Here is a 26,600-nt window from a genome sequence, read left to right as displayed (position 1 = left end):
ATTCTATTGACTCTGGATCAGTTCCTATAGACTGGAGGGTAGCTAATGTAACGCCACTTTTAAAAAAAAGGAGGGAGAGAGAAAACGGTAATTGTAGACCAGCTAGCCTGACATCAGTAGTGGGGAAAATGTTGGAATCAATCATTAAGGATGAAATAGCAGCGCATTTGGAAAGCAGTGACAGGATCAGACAAGTCAGCATGGATTTATGAAAGAGAAATCATGTTTGACGAATCTTCTGGAATTTTTTGAGGATGTGAGGATGTAACTAGTAGAGTGGACAAGGTGTATTTGGACTTTCAAAAGGCTTTTGACAAGGTCCCACACAAGCGCATGGTATTGGGGGTAATGTACTGTCGTGGATAGAGAACTGGTTGGCAGACAGGAAGCAGAGAGTCGGGATAAACGGGTCCTTTTCAGAATGACAGGCAGTGACTAGTGGAGTCCAACAGGGCTCAGTGCTGGGACCCCAGCTCTTTACAATATACATTAACGATTTAGATGAAGGAATTGAGTGTAATATCTCCAAGTTTTCGGATGACACTAAACTGGGTGGCAGTGTGAGCTGTGAGGAGGACGCTGAGAGGCTGCAGGGTGACTTAGACAGGTTAGGTGAGTGAGCAAATGCATGGCAGATGCAGTATAATGTGGATAAATGTGAGGTTATCCATTTTGGGGTCAAAAACACAGCAGAATATTATCTGAATGGTGGCAGATTAGGAAAAGGGGAGGTGCAACGAGACCTGGGTGTCATGGTTCATCAGTCACTGAAAGTGGACATGCAGGTACAGCAGGCGGTGAAGAAGGCAAAAGGTATGTTGGCCTTTATAGCTAGGGGATTTGAGTATAGGAGCAGGGAAGTCTTACTGCATTTGTACAGGGCCTTAGTGAGGCCTCACCTGGAATATTGTGTTCAGTTCTGGTCTCCAAATCTGAGGAAGGATATTCTTGCTATTGAGGGAGTGTAGCGACGGTTCACCAGACTAATTCCAGGATGGCTGGACTGTCATATGAGGAGAGACTGGATCAACTGGGCCTTTATTCACTGGAGTTTAGAAGGATGAGAGGGGAATCTCATAGAAACGTATAAGATTCTGACGGGACTGGACAGGTTAGATGCAGGAAGAATGTTCCTGATGCTGGGGAAGTCCAGAACCAGGGGACATAGTCTAAGGATAAGGGGTAGGCCATTTAGGACTGAGATGAGGAGAAACGTCTTCACTCAGAGAGTTGTTAACCTGTGGAATTCCCTGCCGCAGAGAGTTGTTGATGCCAGTTCATTGGATATATTCAAGAGGGAGTTCGATATGGCCCTTATAGCTAAGGGGATCAAGGGGTATAGAGAGAAAGCAGGAAAGGGTTACTGAGGGAATGATCAGCCATGATCTTATTGAATGGCGGTGCAGGCTCGAAGGGCCGAATGGCCTACCCCTGCACCTATTTTCTATGTTTCTATGTTTAGCAGCACAGCCTGGATATTAGGCAGCACCCCGCCCTGAGCGATGGTCACCTTTCCCAGCAGCTTGTTGAGCTCCTCGTCGTTGCGGATGGCCAGCTGCAGGTGTCTGGGGATGATGCGGGTCTTCTTGTTGTCGCGGGCCGCGTTGCCGGCCAGCTCCTGGATTTCAGCGGTCAGATACTCGAGCACAGCAGCCATGTAGACCGGGGCTCCGGCACCCGCACGCTCAGCGTAGTTCCCCTTTCGCAGGAGCCTGTGAACACGGCCCACAGGGAATTGCAGTCCAGCCCGGGAGGAGCGAGACTTGGCCTTGGCCCGAGCTTTATCGCCAGTTTTTCCTCTTCCAGACATTTCCACAATCCGCAGGTTCAGACAAGGAATGAGAAACTCCTCCCACATCTGCCCTTCTTTTACCTTCTGGAGGGATGCAGGGAGCGAACTTGTGATTGGTGACTCTGTCGTGGATTTCATTGGCCGTTTCCGATGACCAATCACAGCCTGCTTAGTCCACCAATGAAAGGAGGGCGGAAATTACTGGTTCCCAACAGTCAGAATGTAACGATTTTTAAAATTCAAAAATCCCGCCAATAATTGTTAAAATTGCGGATTATGTTAGTAACTTCACCATTAGTCATATATTTCTCAACAATTTGTTTCCTTTTGTCTTATTCCATGTTTGCCTTGCAAATTCCAGCCTGTTACAATCAAGATTAAATTCGGCTTCAGTTTCAAACTGTCTGTAACGGGCGGGACTCAGTCCCCACTGATTCTGTAACGGGACACATTCCAGCTCCAGCTTTGTAAAAGTGAACTTGTTTTCACAGGAGCTGCTGTGGGAGTGAGACCAGAACTGAGAGTCCTTCTGTGAAAAGAGAAGAGGGACAGAGTGTTCAAACTGCCCCTGTTCTAGTCTCTAAGAACTCCCATTCTGGGTTGTTACACTGCGGGGAGTCTCGGGTTAATAAACGGACTGAGCCGCAACGGAATAAAACAAAACGTGAAAAGGGCTTGAGTGAGAATGTGACTGAAATCGGAGTTTCCCCGCCCCCCAAAATAAATTCGTCGGCAGGCGCTGTGAATGAACGGGTCTTAGAACAAAGGGAAAGCGACCAGGGACCGTGTTTGTAGTTGACTCTGCAGGAAATTCCAGCGACGCCAAGGTTGAACCCGTCAGTGAAGCTGCTTATGAGAAATCAAAACTAAATCTACACCTGGAACTGCAAAGGTTCTCACACACGGGAAATAATTACAGTAAATTCAGTCTAAAGGGAGATGTGTTTGTGCAACTCTTTCAATGATGTTGTGGGTGGCTCTTAAAAGAGCCGTTGTATTTGGGGTTTGTTGTCAGGACAGCGTGTAGTTTTACTTGGAGCTGGTGTATTTGGTCACCGCCTTTGTCCCTTCCGACACGGCGTGCTTGGCCAGTTCCCCGGGCAGCAGCAGGCGCACGGCGGTCTGGATCTCCCGGGAGCTGATGGTGCGGCGCTTGTTGTAATGGGCCAGGCGGGAAGCCTCACCCGCGATGCGCTCGAAAATATCGTTCACAAACGAGTTCATGATGCTCATGGCCTTGGAGGAGATCCCGGTGTCGGGGTGAACCTGTTTCATCACTTTGTAGATGTAGATGGAGTAACTCTCCTTCCTCGACTTTCTGCGCTTCTTGCCGCCCTTCGGTGGTGTTTTCTTGATAACTTTCTTGGCACCCTTTTTCGAAGCTGGTTTCTTTTCCTCAGGCATCGTCTTGTTCAGTCAGGTACAGATATGAAGCAAATTCTGCTCCAGGCGAGCATTTTCTAGGCAGCCCCACACTCCGCCCACAGCCCTGTGCTAATGACGGATTGGTGAAGGCAATGACTGTGATTGGTTCATTGGCTGCATTGTCAATTTCCATTGTTCTGTATCTCTCTGATTGGTCTCTTTAACCATCCAATCAGATTTATTGCTCGCCATAATCTCAAATTCTTGAATGAGGTCATCAATTGCATCCCCTCCCGATTTATACTCTGTTCTTTATGTTTCTGTTCTGCTCTCAGGTAAAAATGGTTAATGACGGCCGGACTTATGAGCTTCACGTTTTTTCCTATATATATATCTGAACAGCAAACTCGCTGCTGTGTTTGTCGATCTAGATGTTTACATGTTCGAGACATTGACCGGTTTGTAACCGAGATTGCCTGAGGGTCACTTCTGATCAGGACTTGGGCGTCCTTCTATGAGGGCAAGGGGCCCTCACTGTCTTTCCGCCCTGATGCTGCCTTCCTCCCATCGTTTAATTCAACACCTTTCTTCTCTGCCACTGCTGTAACATGGATGTAACAGCACGAATTTATGAAGGGGAAGTCATGTTTGACAAATTTGCTGGAATTCTTTGAGGATGTAACGAACTGGGTGGATAAACGGGAAGCAGTGGATGTGGTGTATTTGGACTTCCAGAAGGCATTTGACAAGGTGCCACATAAAAGGTTACTTACTGCACAAGATAAAAGTTCATGGGGTTGGGGGTAATATATTAGCATGGATAGAGGATTGGCTAACGAACAGAAACCAGAGAGTCAGGATAAATGGTTCATTCTCATGTTGGCAATCAGTACCCAATGGGATGCCACAGGGATCAGTGCTGAGACCCCAACTATTTATGATCTATATTAACGACTTGGAAGAAGGGACCGAGTGTAACACAGCCAAGTTTGCTGACGATACATAGATGGGAGGAAAAGCAATGTGTGAGGACACAAACATTCTGCAAAAGGACATAGACAGGCTAAGTGAGTGAGCAAGAATTTGGCAGATGGAGTATAATATTGGAAAGTGTGAGGTCATGCACTTTGGCAAAAAAAAAATCAAAGAGCAAGTTATTATTTCAATGGCGAAAGATTGCAAAGTGCTGCAGTACAGCGGGACCTGGGGGTACTTGTGCATGAAACACAAAAGGTCAGTATGCAGGTACAGCAAGTGATCAGGAAGGCCAATGGAATCTTGGCTTTTATTGCAAATGGGATGGAGTATAAAAGCAGGGAAGTCTTGCTACAGTTGTACAGGGTATTGGTGAGGCCACACCTGGAATACTGCATGCAGTTTTGGTTTCCATATTTACAAAAGGATATACTTGCTTTGGAGGCAGTTCAGAGAAGGTTCACAAGGTTGATTCCGGAATGAGGGAATTGACTTATGGGGAAAGGTTGAGTAGGTTGGGCCTCGACTCATTGGAATTCAGAAGATTGAGAGGTGATCTTATCGAAACATATAAGATTATGAGGGGGCTTGACAAGGTGAACGCAAAGAGTATGTTCCCACTGCTAGGGGAGACTAGAACTAGAGGGCTTAATCTTAGAATAAGAGGCCGCCCATTTAAAACTAAGATGAGGAGAAATTTCTTCTCTGAGGGTTGTGAATCTGTGGAATTCGCTGCCTCAGAGAGCTGTGGAAGCTGGAACATTGAATAAATTTAAGACAGAAACAGACAGTTTCTTAAACGATAAGGGAATAAGGGTTTATGGGGCAGGGAAGTAGACCTGAGTCCATGATCGTATTAAATGGCGGAGCAGGCTCGAGGGGCCGTATGGCCCACACCTGCTCCTATTTCTTATGTTTTTATGTTCTTATGTTCTAACTACATTAGTTGTTTCAGTATTACCTTCATCTAGAATGCCCCGTAAATGTCTGTGATTCGAAAACTAAAAGGACGTTCTGTCCATCGATATATGCTGATTTAAAACACCTAACACCACAATATAGATCTTGGCAAAAAACATATCTATGCAGAACAAAATGTAAATCAACTATCTCGCCCCCGTTCACCGGGTCACTGCTCTCTCTGTGAGGCGGTGGGTGGCTCTGAGAAGAGCCTTTGTGTTGTGCTTGGGGGAAAGGTCGCGTTGTTCAGCCGCCGAACCCATAGAGAGTGCGGCCTTGCTGTTTCAGAGCGTAGACCACATCCATGGCAGTGGCCATCTTGTGCTTGGCGTGCTCAGTGCAGGTGACCGCATCCCGGATCACATTCTCCAGGAAAACCTTCAGTATCACGCGGGTCTTCTTGTAGATCAGGCCCGAGATTCGCTTGACTCTGCCTTTACCCAGTCCTTTGCCTCCTCATCCAGTCATGGTGATTCTTTACTCAAATCGCCGCTGAATGTTAATCTCTCGCCTTCCCCATTGTCTGTTGAGACCACCAATGAAACGAGGGCGGAAATTCCTGTCAACAGTCAGACCTCGAACGATTTTTAATTTCAAAAGTACCGCCAATAATTTTTTTAAGTGCGGATTATGTTAATAAATTCACCATTAGCCAAAAGTTTACAAACAGGTTTTACTTCCTTTTATTTTATTCCATATTTCCCTTACAAATTCCAGGCTGTTACAATCAGGATTAAATTCGCGTTCACTGTCAATCTGTCTGTAACGGATGGCAATCAATCCCCACTGACTCTGTAACGGGACACATTCCAGCTCAAATTGTGTAAAAGTTGGGAATCACAGATCATGGATCGATCCTCCGCACAGGGGGAAGTGAGACCAGAACTGGAAGTCCTTCTGTGAAAAGGGAAGAGGGACAGAGTGTTCACACTGCTCCCGTTCTGGTCTCTGTACGAACTCCCATTCTCGGTTTTTACACTGCGGGGAGTCCCGGGTTAATAAACGGATTGACCCGCAACAGGAATTGAAAAATAAACTCGAAAAGGGCTTGCGAGAGAATGAGATGACTGAAATGTGAGTCTCATCCCCGAAACAAGCTCCTAATTCCTCGACAGGCGCTGTAAATGGGAACGAGCGACAAGGAACCGTGTTTGTAGCTTGAATATCAACAGCGGCCTAACGACGAACCGGACAGTGAAGCTGCTTATGAGAAATCAAAACTAAATCCACAGCTGGAACTGCAAAGGTTCTCAAACACACATGTTCAGGAAATAATTACAGTAAATTGAGTCTAAAGGGTGATGCGCTTGTGCAGCTCTTTCAGAGAGGTTGTGGGTGGCTCTTAAAAGAGCCGTTGTGTTTGGGGTTTGTTCTGTCAGGACAGCGTGGAGTTTTACTTGGAGCTGGTGTACTTGGTCACCGCCTTTGTCCCTTCCGACACGGCGTGCTTGGCCAGCTCCCCGGGCAGCAGCAGGCGCACGGCGGTCTGGATCTCCCGGGAACTGATGGTGTCAGATTCTGGTATGTGAGTGTGTATTTTATTCTGTACCTGTCTATCTCTGGTGTACGAGTGTGGCGTTTAATTTGTACCCGTCAGTTACTGGTATATGATTGTGGGGTTTATTCTGTACCTCTCAGTTTCAGTTATGTGATTGTGAGTTTTAATCGGTACCTGTCACTCTCTAGTATGTGAGTGTGGTATTTATTCTGTACCTTGTACATGGCCTTCTTCGACCTTACAAAGGCATTTGACACTATCAACCACGAGGGTCTATGAAGCTTCCTCCTTTGTTTCGGGTGCCCCCAAAAGTTAGTCACCTTCCTCCGTCTGCCCCACGACGAGATGCAGGCCGTGATCCTTACCAACGGATCCATTACAGAGCCAATCCATGTCCAAACTGGGGTCAAACAGGGCTGTGACTTCAGCCCAACCCTCTTCTCAATCTTTCTCGCTGCCATGCTCCACCTCACAGTCAATAAGCTTACCACTAGAGTGGAACTAAACTACAGAACCAGTGGGAACCTGTTCAACCTTCGTCGACTCCAGGCCAGGTCCAACATAAGAACATAAGAATTAGGAACAGGAGTAGGCCATCTAGCCCCTCGAGCCTGCTCCGCCATTCAACAAGATCATGGCTGATCTGGCCGTGGACTCAGCTCCACTTACCCGCCCGCTCCCCGTAACCCTTAATTCCCTTGTTTAAAAATCTATCCATCTGTGATTTGAATACATTCAATGAGCTAGCCTCAACTGCTTCCTTGGGCAGAGAATTCCACAGATTCACAACCCTCTGGGAGAAGAAATTCCTTCTCCCAGAGGGTTGTGAATCCGTGGAATTCTGTGTCTGGCATGCGAATCTAAGATCACCCCAACGTCTGTCATCAAGCTACAGTACGCAGACAACGCCTGCATCTGCATACAGACAGAGGCCGAACTCCAGGACATAGTCGACGTATTCACTGAGGAGTACGAAAGCATGGGCCTTACACTAAACATCCGTAAGACAAAGGTCCTCCACCAACCTGTCCCCACCGCACATCACTGCCCCTCAGTCATCAAGATCCACGGCACGACCCTAAACAACATGGACCATTTCCCATACCTCGGAAGCCTCATATCAACAAGAGCAGACATTGACGATGAGATTCAACACCACCTCCAGTGCAGCCGTGCAGCCGTCTGAAGAAGAGTGTTCAAAGACCAGGCCCTCAAATCTGCCACAAAGCTCATGGTCTACAGGGCTATAGTAATACCTGCCCTCCTGTATGGCTCAGAGACATGGACCATGTACAGTAGACACCTCAAGTCGCTGGAGAAATATCACCAACTATGTCTCCACAAGATCCTGCAGGTCCCCTGGGAGGACAGACTCACCAACGTTAATGTCCTTGACCGGGCCAATATCCCCAGCATTGAAGCACTGACCACACTTTATCAGCTCCGCTGGGCAGGCCACATTGTTCGCATGCCAGACACAAGATTCCCAAAGCAAGAGCTCTACTCAGAACGTCTTCGTGGCAAACGAGCCAAAGGCGGGCAAAGGGAATGTTACAAGGACACCCTCAAAGCCTCCCTGATAAAGTGCAACATCCCCACTGACACCTGGGAGTCCCTGGCCAAAGATGTCCCTAAGTGGAGCACCTCGAGTCTCATCGCCGAGAGCATGCAGAAATCAAGCGCAGGCAGCGGAAAGAGCGTGCGGCAAACCAGTCCCATCCATCCTTTCCCACAATGACTATCTGTCTCACCTGTGACAGGGACTGTGGTTCTCGTATTGTATTGTTCAGTCACCTAAGGACACATTTTTAGAGTGGAAGCAAGTCTTCTTCGATTCCGAGGGACTGCCTATGAATAAATATTCTGTACCTGTTAGTCTCTGGTATGGCTGTGGGGTTAATCTGCACCTGTCAGCTGCTTTGTGAGTGTGGATTTTATTCTGTTCCTCTTGGTTCTGCTATATGAGTGTGGGTTTAATATCTAACTGTCAGTTTTTGGTACGTGAATGTGAGGTTCAATCTATACGTATCAGTTTCTGGTATGTGAGTGTGGTCTTTAATCTGTACCTGTCAATTTCTGGTATATGACTGTGGGCTTTATTCTGTAACTGTCAGTTTGTTATGTGACTGTGTATTTTATTCTGTACCTGTCAATTTCTGATGTATGCCTGTGGGGTTAATCTGGAACTGTAAGTTTCTGGTATGTGAGTGTGGGTTTCTATTCTGCAACTGTCGGTTTCTGCCATGTATGTGGGTTTAATCTGTACCTGTCGGTATCTGATGTGTGAGCGTAGGTTTTATCCTGTACCTGTCAGTGTCTGGTATGTGAGTGTGTTCTTTTTTTCTGTAACTGTCAGTTTATGATATGTGAGTGTGCATTTTATTCTATACATTTCAATCTCTGGTATGCGAGTGTGGGGTTTAATCTGTACCTACCAGTTTCTGGTATGCGAGTGTGTATTTTATTCTGTACCTGTCAATTTCTGGTATATGAGTGTGTACTTTATTACCTGCCCATCTCTGGGATGTGAGTGTGTGTTTAACCTATACCTGTCAGTTTCTGGTATGCGAGTGTGTGTTTTAATTCGGACCTGTCAGTTTCTGGAATATGTATGTGTATTTTATTCGATACCTGTCAGTTTCTGATATATGAGTGTGCTGATTAATCTGTACCTGTCAGTTTCTGATATGAGCGTGAGGTTTAATCTGTACCTGGCAGTTTCTGGTATGTGAGTGTGCATGATATTCTGTACCTGTCAGTTTCTGATATATGAATGTGGGTTTAACCTGTACCTGTCAGTTTCTGGTATATGAGTGTGCGTTTAATCTGTACCTGTTAGTTTCTGGTATGTGAGTGTGTGTTTAAATTGTACCTGTCAGTTTTTGGTAAATGAGTGTGTGTTTAATCTGTACCTGTCAGTTTCTGGTATATGAGTGTGGGTCTAACCTGTACCTGTCAGTTTCTGGTTTACGAGTGTGGGTTTAATCTGTACCTGTCATTTCTGTATGAGTGTGGGTTTTATTCTGTATCTGTCAGTTTCTGGTAAAAAAAAATGTGGGATTAATCTGTACCTGTCAGTTTCTGGTATTGGAGTGTTGGTTTTATCCCATAGCTGTCAGTTTCTGGTATATGAGTGTGGGTTTAATATGTAACCATCAGTTTCTGCTAAAAAGTGTGTGGTTTAATCTGTACCTGACAGTTTCTGGTCTATGAGTGTGGGTTTTAATCTATACCTATCAGCTTCTGGTGTGCAAGTGTGGGTTTTATTTTGTATATTTCAGTATCTCGTATATGAATCTGATCTGTTTCAATGGTGAAACAGCATTGGATCCTACCGCTCCAGTGGCCGTAAGATTCACAATGTAACTCAGCCACTTCGGATCACTGTTGGAGTGACAGCTTCTGCTGCCTGTGATAATAGGATTGAGGCCAGTTCTGTGTCTCTGCGCTCTGTGAATGATAATGCACTCACTGTGAGAAGGAGCTGCTTGCACTTTTCCTTGTATTCCAGGTGAAGGAAATATCAGATTTATACTGGCTCAATTAACTATTTTGCTTTGAGAATAATACCAGAAAAATATTAGTTATGATATGGACAACTGAGGCAGAGAATATAAAATAAAGTTGTAATGAATGGAAATGTTTATAATAAAGTAAAGTATCTGGAGAGAGAAAACCATGATACAAACAGTGTCCTTGTCACAGTTAACTCAGAGACTAGGGTCCTGAACTTAAAGAAAGGTAACTTCGATGGTATGAGACGTGAATTGGCTAGGATAGACTGGCAAATGATACTTAAAGGGTTGACGGTGGATAGGCAAGGCAGACACTTAAAGATCGCATGGATGACCTTCAACAATTGTACATCCCTGTCTAGCATAAAGATAAAACGGGGAAGGTGGCTCAACCGTGGCTAACAAGGGAAATTAGGGATAGTTTTAAAACCAAGGAAGAGGCATATAAATTGGCCAGAAAAAGCAGCAAACCTGAGGACTGGGAAAAATTTAGAATTCAGCAGAGGAGGACAAAGGGTTTAATTAGGAGGGGTAAAATAGAGTATGAGAGTAAGCTTGCTGGGAACATAAAAAGTGACTGAAAAAGCTTCTATAGATATGTGAAGAGAAAAAGAATAATGAAAACAAATGTAAGTCCCTTGCAGTCAGAATGAGGTGAATTTATAATGGGGAACAAAGAAATGGCAGAACAATTGAACAAATACTTTGGTTCTGTCTTCACTAAGGAAGACACAAATAACCTTTCGGAAATACTAGGGGACTGAGGGTCTAGCAAGAAAGATGAACTGAAGTAAATCCTTATAGTCAGGAAATTGTGTTAGGGAAATTGATGGGATTGAAGGCCGATAAATCCCCAGGGCCTGACAGTCTGCATCCCAGAGTACTGAAGGAAGTGGCCCTAGAAATAGTGGATACATTGGTGGTCATTTTCCAACATTCTATAGACTCTCCATCAGTTCCTATGGATTGGAGGGTAGCGAATGTAACGCCAATTCTTAAAAAAAGAGGGAGAGAAAACACAGGATTATAGACCGGTTAGCCTGACATCGGTAGTGGGGAAAATGTTGGAATCAATTATTAAAGACGTAATAGCAGCGCATTTGGAAAGCAGTGACAGGATCGGTCCAAGACAGCATGGATTTATGAAAGGGAAATCATGCTTGACAAATCTTCTAGAATTTTTTGAGGATGTAACTAGTAGAGTGGACAAGGGAGAACCAGTGGATATGGTATATTTGGACTTCCAAAAGGCTTTTGACAAGGTCCCATACAAGAGATGAGTGTGCAAAATTAAAGCACATCGTATTGGGGCTAATATATTGACATGATAGAGAACTGGTTTGCAGACAGGAAGCAAAGAGTAGGAATGAACGGGTCCTTTTCAGAATGGCAGGCAGTGACAGTGCTGGGACCCCAGCTATTTACAATATACATTAATGATTTGGACAAAGGAATTGAATGTAATATCTCCAAGTTTCCAGATGACACTAAGCTGGGTGGCAGTGTGAGCTGTGAGGAGGAAGCTAACAGGCTGCAGGGTGACTTGGACAGGTTAGGTGAGTGGGCAAATGCATGGCAAATGCAGTATAATGTAGAAAAATGTGAAATTATCCACTTTGGTGGCAAAAACAGGAAAGCAGAATATTATTTGAATGGTGACAGATTAGGAAAAGGGGAGATGCAACGGGACCCGAGTGTCATGGTGCATCAGTCATTGAAAGTTGGCATGCAGGTACAGCAGGCGGTGAAGGCGGCAAATGGCATGTTAGCCTTCATAGCAAGAGGATTTGAGTATAGGAGCAGGGAGGTCTTACTGCATTTGTACAGGGCCTTGGTGAGGCCACACCTTGGGGAGGGCATCAAAAAGGAAATTAGGGGTGCATGCAATAAAGGTGCAGCAGTTATTATGGGTGACTTTAATATGCATATAGATTGGGCTAACCAAACTGGAAGCAATACGATGGAGGAAGATTTCCTGGAGTGCATAAGGGTTGGTTTTCTAGACCAATATGTCGAGGAACCAACTCGGGGGGAGGCCATCTTAGACTGGGTGTTATGCAATGAGAGAGGATTAATTAGCAATCTCGTTGTGCGAGGCCCCTTGGGGAAGAGTGACCATAATATGGTGGAATTCTACATTAGGATGGAGAATGAAACAGTTAATTCAGAGACCAAGGTCCAGAACTTAAAGCAGGGTAACTTTAAAGGTATGAGGCGTGAATTGTGTAAGATAGATTGGCAAATGATACTTAAGGGGTTGATAGTGGATGGGCAATAGCAGACATTTAGAGACCGCATGGATGAACTACAACAATTGTACATCCCTGTCTGGCGTAAAAATAAAAAAGGGAAGGTGGCTCAACCGTGGCTATCAAGGGAAATCAGGGATAGTATTAAAGCCAAGGAAGTGGCATACAAATTGGCCAGAAATAGCAACGAATCCGGGGACTGGGAGAAATTTAGGACCCAGCAGCGGAGGACAAAGGGTTTGATTAGGGCAGGGAAAATAGAGTACGAGAAAAAGCTTGCAGGGAACATTAAAACAGACTCCAAAAGCTTCTATAGATATGTAAAGAGAAAAATGTTAGTAAAGACAAACGTAGGTCCCCTGCAGTCAGAATCAGGGGAAGTCATAACGGGGAACAAAGAAATGGCAGACCAATTGAACAAGTACTTTGGTTCGGTATTCACTAAGGAGGACACAAACAACCTTCCGGATATAAAAGGGGTCAGAGGGTCTAGTAAGAAGGAGGAACTGAGGGAAATCCTTATTAGTCGGGAAATTTGGTTGGGGAAATTGATGAGATTGAAGGTCGATAAATCCCCAGGGCCTCATGGTCTGCATCCCAGAGTACTTAAGGAGGTGGCCTTGGAAATAGCGGATGCATTGACAGTCATTTTCCAGCATTCCACAGAGTCTGGATCAGTTCCAATGGAGTGGAGGGTAGCCAATGTAACCCCACTTTTTAAAAAAGGAGAGAGAGAAAACAGAGATTTATAGATCGATCAGCCTGACATCGGTAGTGGGTAAAATGATGGAATCAATTATTAAGGATGTCATAGCAGCGCATTTGGAAAGAGGTGACATGATAGGCCCAAGTCAACATGGATTTGTGAAAGGGAAATCATGCTTGACAAATCTTCTGGAATTTTTTGAGGATGTTTCCAGTAGAGTGGACAAGGGAGAACCAGTTGCTGTGGTGTATTTGGACTTTCAGAAGGCTTTCGACAAGGTCCCACACAAGAGATTAATGTGCAAAGTTAAAGCACATGGGATTGGGGGTAGTATGCTGATGTGGAATGAGAACTGATTGGCAGACAGGAAGCAAAGAGTAGGAGTAAATGGGTACTTTTCAGAATGGCAGGCAGTGACTAGTGGGGTACCGCAAGATTCTGTGTTGGGGCCCCAGCTGTTTACATTGTACATTAATGATTTAGACGAGGGGATTAAATGTAGTATCTCCAAATTTGCGGATGACACTAAGTTGGGTGGCAGTGTGAGCTGCGTGGAAGATGTTATGAGGCTGCAGAGTGACTTGGATAGGTTAGGTGAGTGGGCAAATGCATGGCAGATGAAGTATAATGTGGATAAATGTTAGGTTATCCACTTTGGTGGTAAAAACAGAGACAGACTATTATCTGAATGGTGACAGATTAGGAAAAGGGGAGGTGCAACGAGACCTGGGTGTCATGGTACATCAGTCATTGAAGGTTGGCATGCAGGTACAGCAGGCGGTTAAGAAAGCAAATGGCATGTTGGCCTTCATAGCGAGGGGATTTGAGTACAGGGGCAGGGAGGTGTTACTACAGTTGTACAGGGCCTTGGTGAGGCCACACACCTGGTGTATTGTGTACAGTTTTAGTCTCCTAACTTGAGGAAGGACATTCTTGCTATTGAGGGAGTGCAGCGAAGGTTCACCAAACTGATTCCCGGAATGGCAGAACTGACATATGAAGAAAGACTGGACCGACTAGGTATTCACTGGAATTTAGAAGAATGAGGGGTGATCTCATAGAAACATATAAAATTCTGACAGGATTGGACAGGTTAGATGCAGGAAGAATGTTTCTGATGTTGGGGAAGTGCAGAACCAGGGGTCACAGTCTCAGGATAAGGGGTAAGGCATTTAGGACCGAGAAAAGAACTTCTTCACTCAGAATTGTGAACCTGTGGAATTCTATACCACAGAAAGTTGTTGAGGCCAGTTCGTTCGATATATTCAAAAGGGAGTTAGATATGGCCCTTACGGTTAAAGGGATCAAGGGGTATGGAGAGAAAGTAGGAATGGGGTACTGAAGTTGCATGGTCAGACTTGATCATATTGAATGGCGGTGCAGGCTCGAAGGACCGTATGGCCTACTCCTGCACCTATTGTCTAGGTTTCTGTTTCTGACCTCACTGCAGTACAGCGGCACTCAGATTTTCCACACCAGGTGTAGGATGGTTTCATAGAAAGTTATCAGCATCCAGACACAATACAAATCCGGTACTGGTTCATGAATGGGCTCACCCGATTGATACAGTTGAGATTTATAACTTCCTCTCCCATAGGACTACCTGTAAAATTCTGAATCACTTTCTGGATTATAACTACAGGTACCTGGGCTGTACCACAATTGTTCTCAGTCTATTAGAACCAAGTTAAGGGCCTGTGCAGTCAACAGAATGTATCTCAGGGTGCGACAATGTATCTCTCGATCACCTTCAACATGGTTCTGGAGAACTCAACGCACCGAAACAAAACGGAATGTCCACTTTCACACTTCTGTCCTGGTGCCTGCAATAGATGCACTTTGTGACACTCCTCACATCCTCACTGTCAAGCTGTGTTTCCACTGTTCAATGTCGAAGAAGAGCAGACACGGTGAGATTGGAAATCAGGAACATTTACTACTGATTTGGTGAAAGAATGCAACAATGATTTGAAAGAGTGCGGTGATTAACTTTCTCTGTTGCCTTACACTGTACACACACAACCTGGGATATCTCCGCTCCCTTCCCCCACTCACTCCATGTTCCCAAACTACTTCCTGCTCCACTCTGCCTCTTTCAAACAGCCCCCGATACAAAGCCCATTTACGGACACAGTCTCAATGTGATGAGCTGCTGGAAGGAGGCTGCTGTTTGCTCCCTTACTCGGGCCCAGGATATCGCCGCTCCCTGATGTGTTCAATGATCATCAGCCAAGCACAGAGGAAACGGCAGCCGCTGGCAGAGCTGGGGGAGGGGAGGTCGCAAGGGCCCTTCCCGTCGGGTTAAACACTGGGCGGGGAGAGGGTGCGGGGGAGGAGCAGGCATGTATTTCAATGCTGGAGCATGAAGTCTGGAGGCAGATCTGGAAGCTCAGAGGCCACTGTCTCTGCTCAACCTGTCACTCTGATTCTGGTTCCTCCTTGCCTCTCTCGCACTCGCCTTCCTTAACCAGGTCCGGGCTGGCTTCATAAACACATCTGGATGGCGAGAGTTTATCATTCAATTTATGTTCCTGTGAAGAATTATGATGTCTGGCCGAGGTAAAGGAGGCAAAGGACTGGGTAAAGGCGGAGCCAAACGCCACCGTAAAGTGCTCAGTGATAACATCCAGGGTATCACCAAACCTGCCATCGGCCACCTGGATCGCTGTGGCAGTGTCAAGTGGATCTCGGGCCTGATCTACGAGGAGACCCGCGGGGTGCTGAAGGGTTTCCTGGAGAATGTGATCAGGGATGTGGTCACCTACACTGAGCACACCAAACGCAAAATGGTCACAGCCATGGATATGGTGTACGCTCTGAAGCGGCAGGGCCGCACTCTCTATGGATTCGGCGGCTGAACAACGTGACCCTGGGGCAGTTTGACTATTTTTCTGATCATTTTCTCACCAGATTGACAATCATAGAATCATGGAAATTTACAGCACGGAAGGAGGCCATGTCCATGCCAGCCAACAGGAGGCTATCCGACCTAATCCCACTTCCCAGCTCTAGGTCCGCAGGTTACAGCGCCTCAAGTGCTTTTTAAAAACGTGGTGAGGGTTTCTGCCTCAGCCACCCTTTCAGGCAGTGAGCTCCAGGCCCCCAACACCGTCTGGGTGGAGAAATTTCCCCTCAAATCACCTCTAAACCTTCTACCAATTACTTTAAATTTATGCACCTAGTTGTTGACCCCTCTGCTCGGAAATAGGCTCTTTCTATTCACTATATCTAGGCCCCTCATAATTTTATACACCTCAGTCTCCTCTGTTTCAAGGAAAACAAACCCAGCCTATCCAATCTGTTCTCATAGCTAAGATTCTCCACTCCTGGCAACATCCTCGTAAATCTCCTCTGTACCCTCTCCAGTGCAATCACATCCTTCCTGTAATGCGGTGACCAGAACTGCACGCAGTACTCTAACTGTAGCCTAACTAGTATGTTATACAGTTCAAGCATAATCATCCCTGCTCTTGTATTCTATGCCTCAGCTAATAAAAACAAGCATTCCGTATGCCTTCTTATCCACCTTATCTACCTGGCCTGCCAGCTTCAGGGATTTGTGGACATGCACTTGCTTTGTTCTTCTACTTTTCAGTGACCTACCATTTAATGTGTATTCCCTTTCCTTGTTAGCCCTCCCCAAATGTATTACCTCACATTTCTCTGGATGGAATTCCATTTGCCACTGTTGTGCTCACCTGTGCTCAATAAGATCACCTCACATTCTTCTAAACTCCAATGAATATAGGCCTAAACTGCTCAACCTTTCTTCACAACCCCCTCATCTCACGAATCAACCTCGTGAACCTTCTCTGAACTGCCTCCAATGCAAAGAGACCAAAACTGTATAAAGTACTCCAGGTGTGGTGTCACCAACTTCCTGTACAGTTGTAGCAGGTCTTCCCTACTTTTATACTCCATCCCCCTTGCAAAAGAGGCCAACATTCCATTTGCCTTCTTAATTACTTGCTGTACCTGCATGCTAACTTTTTGTGTTTCATGTACAAGGACCCGCAGATCCCTCTGTACTGCAGCATTTTCTAATCTTTCCCCATTTAAATAATTTGCTTTTATATTTTTCATATCAAAGTGGATAACCTCACATTTTCCCACATTATACTCCATCTCCCAAATTTTTGCTCACCCACTTACCTTATCCATATCCCTTTGTAGATTCTTTGCGTCTTCCTCACAAATTGCTTTTCCACCTATCTTTGTATCATCAGCAAATTAAACTACATTACTCTCGGTCCCTTCATCCAAGTCATTAATATAGATTGTAAATAGTTGAATTCCCAGCACTGATCCCTGTGGCACCCCACTAGTTAGTTTGCCAACCTGAAAATGACCTATTTATCCCAATTCTGTTTTCTGTTAGTTAGCCAATCCTCTCTCCATGCCAATATATTACTCCCAATTCCATGAGCTCTTATCATGTGCAGTAACCTTTTATGTGGCACCTTATCGAATGCCTTCTAGAAATCCAAGTACATGACACCTACTGGTTCCCCTTTATCCACCCTGCTCATTACATCCTCAAAGAACACCAATAAATTTGTCAAGCATGATTTCCCTTTCATAAAACCATGCTGACTCTGCTTGACTGTACCATGATCTTCTAAATGTCCTGCTGCTACTTCATCAATAATGGACTCCAGCATTTTCCCGATGACTGATGTTAGGCTAATAGTTTCCTGCTTTCTGTCTCCCTCCTTTCTTAAATAAGACAATTACATTTGCTGTTTTCCAATCAAAAATCCAGGATCCAGGGATTTTTGGCAGATTACAACCAATGTAGTCGCCATCTCTGTAGCCACTTCTTTTAATACCATAGGATGCAGGCCATTAGGTCCAGGGGACTTGTCCACCTTGTCCCCTCCCCATAGCCCCTTGATTATCCATTACTGGGATGCTTTTAGTGTCTTCTACAGTGAAGACCGATACAAAATATTTGTTCAAATTCTCTGCCACTTCCGTTTTCCATTATTAATTCCCCAGTCTCATCCTCTAAGGGACCAACTTAGCTACTCTCTTCCTTTTTATATACCTATAGAATCTCTTACTGTCTCTTTTTATATTTCTTGCTAGTTTACTCTCAATCTATCTCCTTTCCCTTGTTTCATTTTTAGTCGTCTTTTGCTCTTTTCTAAAAAGTTCCCAATCTTCTGGCCTTCCACTAATCTTCGCAACATTGTATGCTTTTGTTTTCAATTTGATGCCATCCATTACTTCTTAGAAAGATAGAAAATAGGTGCAGGAGTAGGACATTCGGCCCTTCCGAGTCTGCACCACCATTCGATGAGATCATGGCTGATCATTCACCTCAGTACCCCTTTCCTGCTTTCTCTCCATACCCCTTCATCCCTTTAGCCGTAAGGGCCATATCTAACTCCCTCTTGAATATATCCAATGAACTGGCATCAACAACTCTCTGCGGTAGGGAATTCCACAGGTTAACAACTCTCTGAGTGAAGAAGTTTCTCCTCATCTCAGTCCTAAATGGCTTACCCCTTATCCATAGACTATGTCCCCTGGTCCTGGACTTCCCCAACATCGGGAACATTCTTCCTTCATCGAACCTGTCCAGTCCCATCAGATTTTTATATGTTTCTATGAGATCCCCTCTCATCCTTCGAAATTCCAGTGAATACAGGCCCAGTCAATCCAGTCTCTCCTCATATGTCAGTCCAGCTATCCCGGGAATCAGTCTGGTTAATCTTCGCTGCACTCCCTCAATAGCAAGAATGTCCTTCCTCAGAATCGGAGACCAAAACTGAACACAATATTCCAGGTGAGGCCTCACTAAGGCCCTGTACAACTGCAGTAAGACCTCCCTGCTCCTATACTCAAATCCCCTAGCTATGAAGGCCAACATACCATTTGCCTTCTTCAGCACCTGCTGTACCTGCATGCCAACTTTCAATGACTGATGTACCATGACATCCAGGTCTCGTTGCACCTCCCCTTTTCTTAATCTGCCACCATTCAGATAATATTCTGCCTTCGTGTTTTTGCCACCAAAGTGGATAACCTCACATTTATCCACATTATACTGCATCTTCCACGTGTTTGCCCACTCACCTAACCTGTCCAAGTCACCCTGCAGCCTTTTAGCGTCCTCCTCACAGCTCACACTGCCACCCAGCTTAGTGTCATCTGCAAACTTGGAGATATTACACTTAATTCCCTCATCCAAATCATTAATTTATACTGTAAATAGCTGGAGTCCCAGTACTGAGCCCTGCGGCACCCCACTAGTCACTGCCTGCCATTCTGCAAAGGACCCGTTTATCCCTACTCTGTGCTTCCTGTCTGCCAACCAGTTCTCTATCCACGTCAGTATATTACCCCCAATACCATGTGCTTTAATTTTGCACACCAATCTCTTGTGTGGGACCTTGTCAAAACCCTTTTGAAAGTCCAAATACACCACATCCACTGGTTCTCCCTTGTCCACTCTACCAGTTACATCCTCAAAAAATTCCTAGTTAGCCATGGCTGGTTCTTCTTAAGAGTCTTTCTTTCTCACTGGAATATATCTTTGCTGAGAGTTATAAAATATCTCCTTAAATGTCTGTCACTGCTTATTTACCATCTTACCCTTACTTTGTAATTGCCTTTATTTAAGTTCAGGGACGAGTACGAGACCCAAGTTTCTCAGCCTCAAACTGAATTTGAAATGATACCATGTTATGATCACTCTTCCCAAGAGGATCCTTTACTATGAGATCATTAATTACACATTACCAGATCTAAAATAGTCTGCTCCCTGGTTGGCTCCACATCGTATTGTTCTAAGAACATCCCGAATATACTCTATGAACTCTTCCTTAAGGCTACCTTTGCCAATTTGATTTGTCCAATGAAAAAGATTAAAATCGCCCATGATTATTGCAGTATTTCTTACAAACCTCCATGTGTTGTTGATTAATATGCTGTCCTGCAATGTAGCTACTGTTAGGGGATCTATAGACTACTCCTACCAGTGATTTCTTTCCCTTATTATTTCTTATCTTGACACAAACTGGTTCTACATCTTGATCTTCTGAGAAGAAAAGGCTGGTGTTTACAACCATCTTCAGCCAGATGTGCCGAGAGGATGATCCATATCGGCTTCCTCCTAAGGAAGCCAGTCTTCAGCCAATTCGATTCACTCCACGTGATATCAAGAAACAGCTGAATGCATTGGATACAGCAAAGGCTATGGTTCCGACAATACACCGGCTGTTGTGCTGAAGACTTGTGCTCCAGAACTAGCCGCACCTCTATCCAAGCTGTTCGAGTACAGTTACAACACTGGCATCGATGCGACAATGTGGAAAACTGCCACAAAAAGCAGGACAAATCCAATATGGTCAATTACCGCCCCATCAGTCTATTCTCAATCATTAGCAAAATGATGGAAGTTGTCACCAACAGTGGTATCAAGCAGCACTTACTCACCAATACCCAGTTTGGGTTCCGCCAGGACCACTCGGCTCCAGACCACATCACATCCTTGGTCCAAACATGGTCAAAAGAGCTGAATTCCAGAGGCAAAGTGAGAGTGACTGCCCTCGACATCAGGGCAGAATTTGACCGAGTGCGGCATCAAGGAGCTGTAGTAAAACTGAAGTCAATGGGAATCTGGGGGAAAACTCTACGCTGGCTGGAGTCATACCTAGCACAAAGGAAGATAGTTGTGGTAGTTGGAGGTCAATCATCACAGCCCCAGGACATCGCTGCAGGAGTTCCTTAGGGCAGTGTCCTAGGCTCAACCATCTTCAGTTGCTTCATCAATGACCTTCCTTCCATTATAAGGTCAGAAGTGGGAATGTTCGCTGATGACTGCACAGTGTTCAGTTCCATTCGCAACTCCTCAGATAATGGAGCAGTCCATGCCTGCGTACAGCAAGACCTGGATAACATTCAGGCTTGGGCTGATAAGTGGCAAGTAACATTCACGCCACAAGTGCCAGGCAATGACTATCTCCAACAAGCAAGAGTCTAACCACCACCCCATAACATTCAATGGCATTACCATAACCGAATCCCCTACCATCAACATCCTTGGGGTTACCATTGACCAGAAACTTAACTGGAACAGCCAGATAAATACTGTGGCAACAAGAGCAAGTCAGAAGCTGGGTATTCTATGGTGAGTGTCTCACCTTTTGACTCCCCAGAGCCTTTCCACCATCCACAAGGCACAAGTCAGGAGTGTGATGGAATACTCTCCACTTGCTTGGATGAATGCAACTGCGACAACACTCAAGAAGCTCGACACCATCCAGGACAAAGCAGCCCGCTTTATTGGCACCCATCCACCACCTTAAACATCCACTCCCTCCATCATCAATGTACCGTGGCTGCAGTGTTTACCATGTACAAGATACACTGCATCAACTCGCCAAGGCTTCTTCGGCAGCACCTCCCAAACCCGCGACCTCTACCAACTCGAAGGACAAGGGCAGCAGGCGCATGGGAACACCACCACCTCCACGTTTCCTTCCAAGTCACACACCATCCTGATTTGGAAGCATATCGCCATTCCTTCATTATCGCTGGGTCAAAATCCTGGAACTCCCTCCCTAACAGTATTGTGGGAGTACCTTCACCACACGCACTGCAGCAGTTCAAGAAGATGGCTCCCCCCCATCTTCTCAACGGCAATTATGGATGGACAATAAATGCTGGCCTTACCAGCGACGCCCACATCCCGTGAACAAATAAAAAAAAGAATCAGAACCATCTGACCTCTCAAGTCGGCGTTAAAGATTCCATGACATTATTTCGAAGAAGAGAGAGATCTCCGGTGTCCTGGCTAACATTTATCCCTCAACCAACATCACTAAAACAGAAGCCGTGAAAAGGCTCAAAAATGGGACAGTCGGTAACAGGACATCAATTAGCCTCCTCTTGGAGAAATCAAGGAATCGACTCACTGTATGTAGGAAACAAAGCTGATTTATTTGACAGTTGTTTGACAGAGGGTGCAGAAAAGATTTACAAGAATGATTCCAGGGATGAGGGACTTCAGTTACATGGATAGACTGGTGAAGCTGGGGTTGTTCTTCTTAGAACAGAGAAGGTTGAGAGGAGATTTGATAGAGGTGCTCTAAAATCATGAGGGGTCTGGACAGAGTAGAGAGAAAATATTCCCATTGGCGGAAGGGTTGAGAACCAGAGGACACAGATTCAAGGTGATTGGCAAAAGAACCAAAGGCGACATGAGAAAAAACTTTTCTTTAAGCACCGAGTGGTTAGGATCTGGAATGCACGGCCTGAAAGGGTGGTGGAGGCAGATTCAATCGTGACTTTCAAAAAGGGAATTGGATAAGTACCTGAAATAAAACATTTGCAGAGCCACAGGGAAAGGGCGGGGATTGGGACTATTTACAATCTATATTAATGACTTGGAAGAAGGGACTGAGTGTAATGTAGCCAAGTTTGCTGATGATACAAAGATGAGAGGAAAAGCAATGTGTGAGGAGGACACAAAAAATTTGCAAAAGGAATAGACAGGCTAAGTGAGTGGGCAAAAATTTGGCAGATGGAGTGTAATGTTGGAAAGTCTGAGGTCATGCACTTTGGTAGAAAAAAATCCAAGAGCAAGTTATTATTTAAATGGAGAAATATTGCAAAGTGCTGCAGAACAGCAGGACCTGTGGGTACTTTGGAGGCAGTTCAGAGAAGTTTCACTAGGTTGATTCCGGAGATGAGGGGGTTGACTTATGAGGAAAGGTTGAGTAGGTTGGGTCTCTACTCATTGGAATTCAGAAGAATGAGACGTGATCTTATCAAAACGTATATGAGGGGGCTTGACAAAGTGGATGCAGAGAGGATGTTTCCACTGATGCGGGAGACTAGAACTAGAGGCCGCCCATTTAAAACAGAGATGAGGAGAAATTTCTTCTCTCAGAGGGTTGTAAATCTGTGGACTTCGCTGCCTCAGAGAGATGTGGAAGCTGGGACATTGAATAAATTTAAGACAGAAATAGACAGTTTCTTAAACGATAAAGGGTTATGGGGAGTGGGCAGGGAAGTGGAGCTGAGTCCACGATCAGACCAGCCATGATCTTATTGAATGGCGGAGCAGGCTCGAGGGGTGGTGTGGCCTACTCCTGCTCCTATTTCTTATGTTCTTATGACTAGCTGAAGTGCTCTTGCAGAGAGCCGGCATGGGTTCGATGGTCCAAAAGGCCTCCTACTGTGCTGTGACCATTCTATGATTCAATGATATCCAGAAAATTAAACTCCAGCCCAGATATAGGGATTAATTACACCAGCGGCAACATGTTTCAGTCCTGGATGTGATTAACGGCAACAATAACAGCAGAGTCCAACCCCTGCAGTCACTTGTGAACTCGCTGGTGTGTCAGCAGGTTGGATGACTGAGTGAATCCCTTCCCACACTCAGAGCAGGTGAATGGCCTCTCCCCAGTGTGAACTCGCTGGTGTCTCAGCAGGTTGGATGATCGAGTGAAATGCTTCTCACACTCAGAGCAGGTGAATAGCCTCTCCCCAGTGTGAACTCGCTGGTGTGCTAGCAGGTAAGACGATCGAGTGAAAGCCTTCCCACACTCAGAGCAGATGAACGGCCTCTCCCCAGTATGAATGCGTTGGTGTGTCAGCAGGTGGGATGATCGCGTGAAACCCTTCCCACATTCAGAGCAGATGAATGGCCTCTCCCCAGTGTGAATGTGTTGGTGTGTCAACAGGTCAAATGATCGAGTGAATCCTTTCCCACACACTGGGCAGGTAAATGGCCTCTCCCCAGTGTGAACACGCTGGTGTTCAGTGAGCTCGGATGAACGAGTGAATCCCTTCTCACACATGGAGCAGGTGAATGGCCTCTCCCCAGTGTGAATTCGCTTGTGTACCAGCAGGTTGGATGACTGAGTGAATCCCTTCCCACACACGGGGCAGGTGAACGGTCTCTCCCCAGTGTGAATTCGCTTGTGTATCCGCAGGTTGGATGACTGAGTGAATCCCTTCCCACACACTGGGCAGGTAAACGGCCTCTCCGCAGTGTGAACACGCTGGTGTTCAGTGAGGTCGGATGAACGAGTGAATCCCTTCTCACACATGGAGCAGGTGAATGGCCTCTCCCCAGTGTGAATTCGCTTGTGTACCAGCAAGTTGGATGACTGAGTGAATCCCTTCCCACATACGGGGCAGGTGAATGGCCTCTCTCCGTTGTGATGCCGTCGATGAGTTTCCAGCGCAGAGGGGCAATTGAATGCCTTCCCACAGTCTCCACATTCCCACGGTTTCTCCATGGTGCGGGTGTCCTTGTGTCTCTCCAGGTTGGATGATCAATTGAAGCTTCGTCCACATACACAGTATGTGAACGGTTTCTCCTCGCTGTGAATGGTGCGATGTTTTTTCAGGCTGTGTAACTGCTTAAAGCTCTTTCCACAGTCAGTGCACTGGAACACTCTCACTCGGGTGTGTGTGTCTCGGTGCTTTACCAGTCACACTAATGTTTAATATCTTTTCTCACAGACAAAACAGACAAATGTTTCTCCTTCCACATTCAAAGGCCGATGATATACAGCTGAATCGAGTGACTGTGATTGGTTCGAGTTTCCCGTCTGTAAATCCTCCTTTTCTAATATCCTGTAAAAGGAGTTTACAAAAGTCAGCACTGAGGACAGACAATCCCAGTTTCTATGGAACATTCTTTCCTCTCTTATTCCCCAAAGCTGTAAATTCCCATCCCACACACTCTCCCTCCACCCTGTGCTGAAATCCAAACTCATCGCACCACCTCCATCATTTCTTTCCTCCATCTGCAATTTTCTCACTCCCTCTTCTCTGGTTGGGTTCAGTTCTACATCCCTCGTGCGCAGACTGAGAAGAAACAAGGAAATTATTTTCTCTCCTAGTCACTGGGACCCTAAACCCCACCCACCCTCTGCTCCTGTACCAAGATGGCCACGCAGGCGCCCTGATCCTGCCCAAGAATTCAGCTAGTTACCCCGAGCTGTCGGGTCTATCATCGCAGGTCAAACATGGAGCCTGCGGGTTCATATTCGGGGCCTGAGGCCTGCAGCACGTGTTTATGAAGCTGCCCAGCCCACCCAGGGATCCAATTCCCCCGCTGAGCTCATAAGCTCCTACTGACTCGCGGAACGTCTCTTCCGCCTCAGACCACCTCCAGCACTGGCACTGCGCCTGCTCAGAGCACAGCCTGGTCCCGTGTCTGGGCTCCTGGTGTCACTGATGTAGCACTTTACCCCTGCGCGGGGGATTCTAACTACAGAAGTAAACGTTGCAACATTTGTAGTGAAATGATTAAGTCAGGACAGACAGCAGGGATTATTGCAGGAAATAACACAGTGCAGTGAGAAAGGAAATGCAATGGATGTTGTGCAGATGGATTGTCAAAAGGTGTTTGATAAGGTGCTGGACAGGAGGCTTGTTGATCAAATGAAGGCTCACAGTATTAAAGGGAGTGGGGCCACGTGGAGAGGAAGTTGGGTAAAGGGCAGAAAACAGAGAGTAGTGGTAAATGGATGTTCTTCAGACTGGAGGGATGGAAACAGTGGTGTCCCCAGGGTCAGTGTTGGGACCATTGCTCTTAATATAGAGACAGGATCTGGGCTAGGGAATAAGCACATAAGAATTAGAAGCAGGAGTAGGCCATTTGGCCCCTCGAGCCTGCTCCGCCATTCAATAAGATCATATTGATTCATCAATTGATCCACCGCTACGAAAAACAATAATAAGAATAAAACCGGACGGACCACCCGGCATCGACCTCCGCATCGGCTACGGACCCGACAACAGCACACCCAGCCCAGTCTTTCTCATCAACATCTGGGGACTGGTGCCAAAATTGGAAGAGATGGCCCAGACTAGTCAAGCAACAGCCTGACATAGTCATACTCACAAATCATATCTTTCAGCCAATGTCCCAGACTCCTCCATCACCTCCCTGAGAATGTCCTGTCCCAGCGTCAGGGCAGACCCACCAGGGGTGGCGGTACAGTAGTATACATTCGGGAGGGTGTGGCCCTGGGAGTTCTCAACACTGACTCCGGACCCCATGAAGTCTCCTGTCTTCAGGTCAAGCATGGACAAGGAAACCTCCTGCTGATGACCACCTACCGTCCTCACTCAGCTGATGAATCAGTACTCCTCCATGTTGAACACCACTTGGAAGAAGCACTGAGAGTAGCAAGGTGCACAGAATGTACTCTGGGTGGGGGACTTCAATGTCCATCAAGACTGGCTCGGTAGCACCACTACTAATCGATCTGGCAAAGTCCTGAAGGACATAGCTGCCAGACTAGGCTGCAGCAGGTGGTGAGAGAAGCAACGCGAGGGGAAAAACCTACTTGCGCCCATCCCTTCGGAAAGGGCACAAGAGCGGGAGCAGCAGCAAGCCTACAAAGGGCGTGAGTCAGCCGAGCAGACAGCCGAAACAGCACCACGTGACCTGGGAGGATAAGAAGTAAAAAGATTCAAAATGTGATGTCACAGGAAAGCAGGGAAGTGATTGGTTATAGAAACATAGAAAATAGGTGCAGGAGTAGGCCATACGGCCCTTCGA

The 26,600-nt window shown here is 46.0% G+C and overlaps 3 protein-coding genes across 4 annotated transcripts in view; 1 reads left to right on the top strand and 2 right to left on the bottom strand.

Moving 5' to 3' along the window:
• Positions 1 to 2,821: 2,821 nt before the first annotated feature.
• LOC139273426 (histone H2B 1.2-like) lies at positions 2,822 to 3,196 on the bottom strand. Its single transcript, XM_070890339.1, has one exon. It carries the CDS (start codon positions 3,194 to 3,196, stop codon positions 2,822 to 2,824), a length of 375 nt encoding a protein of 124 aa, XP_070746440.1.
• Positions 3,197 to 15,549: 12,353 nt separating this feature from the next.
• LOC139273432 (histone H4-like) lies at positions 15,550 to 15,918 on the top strand. Its single transcript, XM_070890344.1, has one exon. It carries the CDS (start codon positions 15,604 to 15,606, stop codon positions 15,916 to 15,918), a length of 315 nt encoding a protein of 104 aa, XP_070746445.1. The 5' UTR covers positions 15,550 to 15,603.
• A 4,500-nt stretch (positions 15,919 to 20,418) lies between these two features.
• The window catches only part of LOC139273404 (zinc finger protein 300-like), a 29,360-nt gene continuing 23,178 nt past the window's right edge, over positions 20,419 to 26,600 (bottom strand). For both annotated transcript variants that reach the window (XM_070890279.1, XM_070890280.1), the window contains exon 3: positions 20,419 to 24,661. In XM_070890279.1, the coding sequence (XP_070746380.1) occupies positions 23,395 to 24,321 (927 nt within the window). In that variant the 5' untranslated portion in view covers positions 24,322 to 24,661 and the 3' untranslated portion in view covers positions 20,419 to 23,394. The remainder of the gene's footprint in view (positions 24,662 to 26,600) is intronic.

Source organism: Pristiophorus japonicus, chromosome 9 (assembly GCF_044704955.1).
Source record: "Pristiophorus japonicus isolate sPriJap1 chromosome 9, sPriJap1.hap1, whole genome shotgun sequence".
NCBI classification, from domain to species: Eukaryota; Metazoa; Chordata; class Chondrichthyes; family Pristiophoridae; genus Pristiophorus; species Pristiophorus japonicus.
Note: the sequence above shows the minus strand (reverse complement) of the source record. Positions and strands in the feature narration are given on the sequence as shown.

Bases quoted from the DNA above. Each gene is read 5' to 3' on its own strand.
- LOC139273426 (XM_070890339.1), bottom strand. From the start codon at position 3,196: ATGCCTGAGGAAAAGAAACCAGCTTCGAAAAAGGGTGCCAAGAAAGTT.
- LOC139273432 (XM_070890344.1), top strand. From the start codon at position 15,604: ATGATGTCTGGCCGAGGTAAAGGAGGCAAAGGACTGGGTAAAGGCGGA.